Source organism: Capricornis sumatraensis, chromosome X (genome assembly GCF_032405125.1).
Source record: "Capricornis sumatraensis isolate serow.1 chromosome X, serow.2, whole genome shotgun sequence".
Lineage (NCBI taxonomy): Eukaryota > Metazoa > Chordata > Mammalia > Artiodactyla > Bovidae > Capricornis > Capricornis sumatraensis.
The window spans coordinates 86,254,850-86,264,496 of NC_091092.1; the positions used below are offsets into that span (position 1 = coordinate 86,254,850).

The following is a 9,647-nucleotide window of genomic DNA, read 5'->3' on the forward strand; positions in this document are numbered from 1 at the left end:
CTGAATAAATTAATCCTTTGATTAAATGTAGATAAATCTCAAACATCAGTAGGGGGAAAATTGGGGAGGGGGGATGCTGGAGCAAGGAGGTAAAGAAGACAAGCCTGTTTTACAACAAATATTAAATTAGTAATACAAACAGACAAAGGAGGGAGGAAGGAAGGGGATCAATGACTTAAGTTGGGGTGTAGGTCTTCATCTACACTGGCTTGAGAATGAAGCCCCCCCAGAACTGTCACTCCTTCAAGCCACGATGCAGTTCTTATCTCTGGCCTGTCGAGACATTCCTGGGCGAGAGTTCCCAGGGAGCTGTGGAGATGGGGAGTTGGTGGTCTCAGCTACAGTGTCTTGAGCAAGCACTGGCCTGCACAGGTGCGGGGACAGCGGGATGCGTTCCCCTAGGAAGTAGCCGTCCTCCTCTGAGGACTCGGAACTGGAACTGGAGGGTGAGCTGGAGCAAGATCCTGAGTCTGACCCTGATCCCAAGTCACACTGATGGTGGCGACGTCTGCCAAAGTGGCAGCGGTGGTGGTGATGGTGGTGGTGATGATGATGGTGGTGGTGGCGGTGGCGGCGACGCGAGGGGCCCCTGGGCGGGGGGCTGCGTGGTCTGCGGCGCTGGGCTGGGGGCACACTCAGGGTGCGCCGAGGGCCTCCCTCAGACACCAGAGGGTCACGGAAGCTGACACGAGGAGCGCTCTGGCGACCAAAGGCACCATCTTCTGGTCGTGGATCCGGCTGGCTGGGAGGCCCCAGGGGTGGTTCGGGGACACTGCGGAGCCCCAGCTCAGGCATGGAGTGGCGGTGGGGAGCCCCTCTCAGAAAGTGGGTGGGCTCCTCAGGGCCTGCAGCTGAAAAAAGATGGAGTCGGTCTATACCTCCTGCCCCACTCCCACCCCACCCAGGAGAGGCCACTGGGAAGGACCTTCTCTCTCCCCGATCAAGACTGGGAAAATGGGGGCAGGCATCGGGGTGAGGCAGAAAGGTGGGGAGTCCAGGAAATATGAGGCCTTAGGCAGGTTCTGGGTGGAGGTGAAAGCAGGAGTAACAGGACTGGATTGGCGTATGGGGTGTGGCCAGGGGTGGGGGTGTGGCCTCTGGTGGAAGGGGCGTGGTTTGGATGGAGCAGAATCCGGGCAGGGTAAGGGAGCAGAGGGTGAGGGGTCGAGGGTTTAGAGGAGGAACTTGGGCTCAAGCTGGGACAAGTTGAGGTAGGAGAAGGGCCCTGCACAAAAGTGGGGCGGAACCAGGATTCACCTGGGGTGTGGTTTGGGCTGGAGATTAGGCCTGGAATGGTTTGGGGATGGAGCCAGGACTGAGATGGGGGTAGGGCCAGAGATGCCAGGATGAAGGGCCCGGGCTGGTCAAGGGGACGGGACAGGGTTGGGGGAGGTGGGGTGGCTCACCAGGCGCTGCCTCGGTGTTGGTGCCTTTGGTGGTAGTCTCAGATGCCCCCTCCACAGCAGAAAAGGAGGCTGTAGAGGCTGTGAGAGGTGTGGAGACCGTGCTTGCACTCCAGCTGCGGCGGCTGTGCCCTGGAGCCATGGGCTCAGACCCCAGGCTGCAGGCTCTTGAGCAGAAGATTAGGCCACGGCGTGGCAGGAAGGGGCGGCCCAGGAGAGCTCGCCCGCAGCGACTACAACAGAAGCAGCGCTCTGAGGCGTGCCAGTGCTGGCCCTCATAAGCCATCTGGCCTTGGTCCAGGCCTGCAGGGATGGACAGGAGGGGGAAAACTGAGGCAGAGCCCTCAGGCATATCCCTATCCCTACTGAATGGGAGCCCTTCTTGGGAATCTGGGGCAGGGTTCCTGAAGATACCCTTTTCCCCTACCTCTCCAGATTGGGGCCCTTCCTCACCCTCCTCTCCTGGAAACTGGTTGATAAATGTCTCCTTTGCCTCCCTTTCTTTCCCCAGATAGCCCCTCCCAGAGTAGAGGTGGGTATTAGACTCTAAGATGTGGGTCAGGCTTAGATATTAAGAGGTGGCTTCAGGTGGAAGGAGAATGGAAGGTAGACCTGAAGAGACTTGGGTGGTGGCAGCAGGACAGAAAAGGTAGGGCGTGGCTTTGGTGGGAAGGGAGTAGATCTTAGAAGGCTGGGTCTGGCTTAGAAGGTAGGGTTTACCTAGGCCGATGGAGGAGAGTGTGAGAGAACAGGGCATAGCTTAGAGTAGGGGCTAGGTTGAGAGGGTAGGAGAGTAACTTGGAGGGGAGTGCTAGAAATTAGAGGGCACTCTGGAGGTGGGCCTAGATATGTAGTGGTGCCTAGTGTAGCTGAGTTTAAAGATGGCATGATGGGGGACATCAGTAATGGAATTGCAGTGAAGGGTATAGGGCTACAGTGCTGGGGCTAGAATTAAAGTATGGGGTATAATGAGAGATGGGGCCTGGAAGACAGAGGAATCCTGGGGGTGGGGCTATGACCCAGCTGTCCATCCATCACCCAGCCAGTCCCATGTTCACCCACCAATGTGCTCCCCGCAGCCATCACAGTACTCCGCGTGGCGGGCCTCATAGCAGGCACAGCAGTGGGGGCGACTCTGACGCATGACATAGCGCTGCCCCCCGAGCGATGCTTCACACTCAAAGCAGCAGAAGTGACCCATGTGCCAGTGCCGGCCCTCGGCTTCCGTGCATTCAGGGGAGAAGATGATCTGGCAGGGAAAGGCCATCCGTGGCCATCAGAAGGGTCTGCCCCTGGCCCTGCCCACCCTCCATTCCCACCATTGGGCAGAAAGGCACAAACCTCATCACAGGCTTGGCAGCGTGGGCGCAGGCGTTCGGCATGGTGGCGACCACAGTAGACCTTGCCAGCATGGTAGAAGTAGATGAGGTCCACCAGCAGCTCCCGGCACGTGGAACACACAAAGCACTGTGGGTGCCAGCATGCACCTAGGCCTGCACGGCTGGCAAACACGGCAATGTCCCCGCCTCCAATCTGCTTCCCACACTGTGAAATGACAGGTGAACACTGTCACCATCACCAAGATGGTCAGATGGATGGGGGTTAGCCAAGGTGTGTCACACCTGGGCCTTTCCCATGGCCTATGTGACCAGCCCCATCCAGGGGGTAACTTCAAGATAGGCCCTGCCTACATGGCTGGGGGTGAAGGTGGGAGCAGGAGCCTTTAGAGAACAACCCTGCTCCTGGGGAAAACCACAGAGACAGGCCCTATCTCTTGTGGGTGGCCTCAAAGGCAAGTCTCGCTTTTAGGGGGTTGGGAAAACCATAGAGACAGGCCAAGCCCAGTTGGGGGACCTCTGGGCAACAGACCTCACCTAACAATAAGATCTAAGGTTAGAGTCCACCCACCAGGGGGGGCCTCAGAAACATTACCCATCGCCCAGCTCTGTGGGTTGCCCTGCCACTGTGGGTTGGTTCTTAAGAACAAGTCTCGATCATAAGAGGGCCAAAGAGATAGCCCACATCCCATGTCCACAGCATGGAAGGGAGAAAATGAATAGAGGTCTACTAGGCTCTCCTTAGAGGCAGACCATACCTGACATGGGATCTGAGAAACAGGCCCCAGTCCACCAGGGGGCCCTACAGACAGACCTGGCTGGTCAGGGAGGCCTTAGATATGGTCCCTGCCCAAAAGCAGAACGTGAGGAAAAGACCCCACCCACCAGAGGGGACACTAGACAGACCACTAGGGCTTAGGTGGCCAGCCTCATCTTCCCAGGGCCTGGGAGATGGGTCTGCACCCAAAGGCTTGGAGCAAAGACACTGCTTACTCACTGAGACCCTCCATGGCTCACCTCCTCGCAGATGGCGCCAGTGATGGTCACGGGGAAGATGCGCACGGTGCCACGCCCCAGATTCTCCCGCTTCCGCTGCTGGCTGAAGGCTCTGAGCTCTTTCTTCTCCTCCTCTTCCAGTGCCGTACAGTACTGTGCCTGGAGTAGCAGGGGTCTTCCAGGCTCTTCCCTTGAGGCCTGCCCCACCCCGACCTTCTCCCAGATTTCATCCTTGCTCAGAAAGTTTACTTCTAGGCCTTTGTATAGGTACCTCAAACACCCACCCCTTACTTCTTCTCCCAAGGCCCAGCTGCGGTTTTTACCAAGGAATGTCCCCTGATCGCCCCTGCCTGTCTAGGCCTATCCCCTCACATCAGTTCACCTTTCCTCCTCTGAGCCTGCCCACTGCTTTCCAGCTCCCAGCATTTGTTCAGGCCATGCCCCCTACCTGGCATGCCCTTCCTGTCTTATGCCTCCTCACCTCACTGTCATGTGGGGGCAGCTGGTGCAGCAGCTGCTTGATCCTGTATTTCTCCCCAGGACTGTTGACATAGGGGACCTTGTCTTCTGGGAGGCAGCTGAAAAATTGGTATACCTGGAGGGACATAGGGGATGGCCGAAAATAATTGAGAATAGAGGCGATGCAGTGGGGTGCACTGTTGTTCAGTGGCTCAGTCGTGTCTGACTCTTTGTGACCCCATAGACTGCAGCACACCAGGCTCCCCTATCCTTCACTATCTCCCAGACTTTGCTCAAACTCATGTCCGTTGAGTCAGTGTTGGTGGATCCCTACTTTTCTGAGAAAATTAAAGTCATCAGGAGGGAACTTCTACTGACCCCTCTCCATTTCTCCTTCCTAGAGGCCAGATCCTTCCTGCCATCTCTCAAACATACTGAGAGTTCCTTAATGTCTTGACCCTTCATCTGATGCTTCACTTTTCTTTCCCCATTTATAGCAAATTTCCTCAAAAATATATGCATTTGCTATTTCCATTTTGTCTCCTCCCATTCTCTCTAGACCCCACTCCAGTCGGGCTTCTCCGCCTCCTCTGTCTCTGTCCCTCCTCCAAAGCTATTCCTGTCATAGTCATCGATGATATCCAGATTGCTAAACTCATTTCTCAGGTCTCAGTCTTCATCCAGTTTGACCCATCAGCAACACTGGACACAGCCAGTCACTCCCTGTTCCTGAAAACACTCTGTTCTGTTAGCTTCCACAAGACCACACAGCCCTGGGTTTGCTTCCTCCTACCTTATTGACTGCTCCTTCTCTGTCCCTCTTTTGGTTCCTCCTCAGCTAGTTGATCCCTAAATGTGGAAGGGTCCTTAGTCTCAGTCCTTGGTCCTCTTCCCTCTGTCTACCTTCAGTTCTTTGGGAATCACATCCAACTTCATGGCTATAAATACCATCTCCTGGCTAATGCCTCACAAATGCATATCTCTAGCCCTGTGACTTCTTGTTGAGTTCCATTTTCATGTGACCACTCAGCTGTCCAACGGGCATCTCAAACTCCAGACAGCCAAAACCAAATGTATGCTCTTAGCCTTCAAACTTGCTCCTGCCTTGGCCTGCCCCACATCAGTCAGTCCATCCATCCTTTGTGTCATCTTTGACTCCTCTCTCATACCCACAAGAAAATCTTCTAAGCTCTAGTTTCAAAATATAACTAGACTCTTGACTACCTCTACTTCCACTGCCAATGTCATGATCAGGATCAGTCACCTGGACCACTGCAGTTGCCTCCTCTTCGCTAATCCCCTGCTTCCATTCTCACTCTCACAGTCCATTCTCCACTCAGCAGCCAGAGGGATCCTGTTAAATCCTAAGACAAATCACATCCCTTCTCTGCTCACAAGCCTCTGGTGTCCTCTCGCTCATTCAAAGTGGAAGTCAAAGTTGTGTCCATGGCCCCCACCATCTCTGACCTCATCTCCAACCACTGGCCCCATTGCTCACTGTGCTCCACATACACTGGCATCCTCACTGTTTCTCACACATGCCAAGGACACTCCTGCATCAGGGCCTTTGCCATCAGCTTTTCCCTTTGCCTGGATTGTTCTAATCTCTGATATCTGCATAGCTCACATCCTCACCTTATTCAGGAAGCTCAAACATCATACTGTCACAGAGGCTGACCTGGGCACCTTATTTACAATTCCAACATCTCTGTCTCTCCCCCACTTCCCTGGTCTATTTATTCCATAGCTCTTCTACCATTTGACATATGAATCAATGGAAATATGGTGAATGAGAACTGCTGGGATAAGGCCTGAGGTAAGGCGAGAACAGGAGTGGGGTGATCAGGTCCTGAGGAACTGGCCCAGCCATCGATCAGGGTTCCCTGCTAGATCACAGAGGGGTCAGAAGGACATGCACAGTCTGACCACATATTCTAGTGTTTCTCTGGAAATAGGTTCCCACCTGAGTGTGTGTGAGTATGTGTGTATGCGTGCCCACTGGTGAGCAAGAGTGGGTGGTGGCGTTTGGTCACCTGCTCAGGCTTGAGACCAGGGGGCACCCAGGCATACTCCTCTGAGGCACAGCCTGAGTCATCATCGGAGATGGAGTGGCGCTGAAAGTCTGAGATTAGCCGACACATGATGCGTTCCAGGTCCACAGGCACTGCGTGCACGGCGTGCTCCTCCCGCGGGCATTTGCAGTGCTGGCAGATCTTTCTGAGGGGGCGGGGATGGGGGTCAGTTCCTAAGGGATAGCCCACTGGGACCCCCCCTTGGCGGCCCAAGGAAGTCTAACCGGAGGGCCAGAGATACGCAGATTATCGCCAGCAAAAGACTTGGAGCCTGAGAGGGCTCTGGGCTTGGAGGCGGTGCAGAGCGGACGTGAGGCTGTGAGCCAAACCACTGTGGGGGAATGGGCGGCGGCTGTGAAGGGCGGAGCGGCCACCTGGGCTGGGAGCTGCGAGCGGGGCTGTGGGCCTGGCCAGAGGATGTGAAGCGAGTGGTGGGGCTGTGGGAGGTCTCAAGGCCCTGACTTTCAGCACTGGGACTTGGGTCACACTCTCCTGGCAGCGGACCTGAGTAGGGGCGGGGCTGAATCTGAGACTGGAGTTATAAATCTAGGGGTTTCCCCTCAGGACTTTGGAAGTTGTTGGGGGAACTTTTCCTAGAGGCGGGCTCTAGCTTGTGCTGAGGCTCTGAACTCGTGAGGAGGTCGGGCTCTGAGCCCGTAAGTAGGGCTCTGTCTGTTGTATTCTATAGGAGGTTTTGGGTACAGGGCTTCACTAGGAAGATAGGACCTGGGTGTGCGAGAGGAGTTCAGAGCCCAAGAAGGGGGCTGGAGGTCAGTGGGCGGTGCTCAGAACCCGGGACCCAGGCTCTCCCTAGAGACAAGGCTCGGAAACTAGGAGGATACTTTTGGGGGCGGAGACATGTAGTAGGCGGAGATCTCCAGGGAACGCAACAATTAGGACCGAGTCTGGCGAGGGAGGGGCTCTGGACCTGAGCGTTCTCGAAGACCGGGCTCCAGGCAAGGGGAGTGGCCTAAGTCTCGGTGGGTTCCCCTGAGGGCAGGCAGGCCCCTGACGAAGGCAAGGTCACCTACCTCCAGCCGTGTAGCAGGAAGCCGGGGCACTGCTCCCTGCAGGAGTTGCAGGGCTGGCCGCGGTCTGGGTCCTCTGCCTCTGGAGGCTGTAGTGGGCGGGGACAGACGCGGGACCGGGCGAGGTGCGCGAGGGCGGGGAGGAAGAGAGAAATCAACGCCCGCCTCTCCATTCCAAGGACAGCAACCACAGGCCAGGGCCTGTCCCACCAGGGCAACGCCAGGCAGGCTGGGACAGAGCCCAGAGCAGAGGGGGACACCACCGAGGTAGAGGCGGGGCAGCTGAGGATACCTCCCTACATGTCCCCCTTTCAGGGGAGTTTCCCCTCCCTGGGCCAGCCTCGGACTCCTCTCACCCAGCCTGGACACCTCCCACCAGCCTCCGAATCCTTCAGGCCTCAAAACGCCTGAACTCAGAGTACTCTCCCCACCAGAGCAGAGACCCTAATCTGGGTGTCTCTTCCCAGGCCTCATCTCACTGGGCCCCTTCTCCACTCAGGAACCAGCAGCACTCCAGTTCCACAGGTTGGGAGTCTGAGACCCCATCCTTACTTGGTATCCCCATGTGAACCCTGTTCCTATTTTCAGAAGCTCAAGAGCTCTTCTGGAGAAGGCAATGGCACCCCACTCCAGTACTCTTGCCTGGAAAATCCCATGGACGGAGCAGCCTGGTAGGCTACAGTCCATGGGGTCGGGAAGAGTCGGACATGACTGAGCGACTTCACTTTCACTTTCCACTTTCATGCATTGGAGAAGGAAATGGCAACCCACTCCAGTGTTCTTGCCTGGAGAATCCCAGGGATGGCAGAGTCTGGTGGGCTGCCGTCTATGGGGTCGCAGAGTCGGACAGGACTGAAGCGACTTAGCAGCAGCAGCAGCAAGAGCTCTTCCCCAAACCCTGGCTTCACCTTTTCAAACCCAAGGAAATGAGAGCCTTCTCTGGGATCTCAGGAGGCCCTTGAGCCATTCAGAAACTCACACCCCAAGAAGCCTTGGCCCTTATCCCTCATATCCTAGGGCTATTCACTCTTCTGGACCAGACCCCACCCAGACAGCCCCTCCAAAGGAAGACAGAGACCTTCCTATCTAGGAAGTCAAAAGCTCCGTGACTCAGGTGGAAGCCTGGAAGCTCTCTTACCCCCATATCCCAACCACTTGACTCTCAATATTCGGGCACCCCAGGAGTGTAAGGCCTCACCCCTCAGTTCACCTTCCACCCAGGTTCAGGGGGAGGTCCCTTTCTTCAGAAGTTCAGGAGGCCTCTGCTCAATCTAGGACTTCAGGACCCAATCTTTTGGCTCTCAGAGTCCCCTCCCATAATTCACCCAAGAGGGGAGTGCACCAAGTCCCCTGCGTACTGATAAAGGTGTGCGGAAAGGTGATTAGGGAGCAAGGGCCACCAGATTTCTACGTTCCTTCATCCACATGCTTCCAGCAGCCCTCCTGTCTGGGAATCCTGGGGATGGGGATTCCCAGATCCTCTGTGGAACACCTCCTCTCTATCCCTTGCTTCCTCTCCTGGGTCTCAGTTTACCCCGACCCCCATCACTGCCCCGAGTCTCGCTCACCGCACGCCCGGAGCGGCGCCTCCGGGACCCACGCGCGAACATGGCGCGCCCAGGCAGGGTCCAGCCGGGCCAGGTCAGGCGAACTGAATCCTTGTGGCCGTCTGGCCACCGTGCGTCCGGCAGGGGAGCTCTCGGTTCCGTAAACCTGACACCGGCGTAGGAGGAGCGCGCCCAGCGGGTTCCGCCCCTGGGTCTGGTGTCTCTCCCGGGCCAAGGCGCCCCCTGCCTAGAGGTGAGGGGCGCGCAGCCCAGGAGCGCCGTGCGCCACAGCTTCCCGGCACTCCTGCTTGGGCGGGAGCTGGGCCTCAGAAATCACAGCCCCCAGAACCCCAGGGTTCCATATGATCACTCACTAGATGTTCTAGGGCTGGAGGGCTCCATTGTGGAGGAGGGGAACTTGGAAGTGGTGACATGACTGCAAGGAGTGTGCGCTACAGTACTTGTATTGGCACTTTGTGTCAGTTTATCTTGGATGTTTATTTGGGGGATGGGTTAAAGCCACCTCTTGGTCCTCCCCTCACTGGTGATGATCTGAGGGTCTCTTTCCCTCCGATTAATGCTGCACGAACGGTCTCCAACCCTATTGCAGGCCCGTCTGAAAGCTAGACCTTGTACACCCCCGCTCCCCATGTCCTTGCTCACAGCCTCTTTCAGAGAAAGCCAGGGTTATTTAAGATTTATGGGAAAGGGCTTAAACTGACTGGCCAGGTTCCGCGGCCCTCTTCCCATCCTTATAGTTCCAACTGCGAGGCCCTGTAAGTCCTTAGAAATATATTTTAAAGGC

General features: G+C 56.3%; 1 protein-coding gene across 1 annotated transcript; it reads right to left on the reverse strand.

The window, feature by feature from the left end:
• Positions 1-162: 162 nt before the first annotated feature.
• On the reverse strand, positions 163-8,908 carry PRICKLE3 (prickle planar cell polarity protein 3). The gene is made up of 9 exons (XM_068962711.1): positions 8,864-8,908; positions 7,299-7,384; positions 6,229-6,412; positions 4,218-4,331; positions 3,758-3,895; positions 2,745-2,948; positions 2,466-2,652; positions 1,407-1,706; positions 163-851 (listed from the first exon to the last, which is right to left on the reverse strand). Exons 1-9 carry the CDS (start codon positions 8,903-8,905, stop codon positions 244-246), a joined length of 1,863 nt encoding a protein of 620 aa, XP_068818812.1. The 5' UTR covers positions 8,906-8,908; the 3' UTR covers positions 163-243.
• Positions 8,909-9,647: the final 739 nt, after the last annotated feature.

Coding starts and splice junctions, on each gene's coding strand:
- PRICKLE3 (XM_068962711.1), bottom strand. CDS start 8,905: ATGTTCGCGCGTGGGTCCCGGAGGCGCCGCTCCGGGCGTGCG. Junction 3,896..4,217: donor TGCCCCCACATGACAGTGAG/GTGAGGAGGCAT, acceptor CTGCTACTCCAG/GCACAGTACTGTACGGCACT. Junction 852..1,406: donor CAACACCGAGGCAGCGCCTG/GTGAGCCACCCC, acceptor ATCTTTTTTCAG/CTGCAGGCCCTGAGGAGCCC.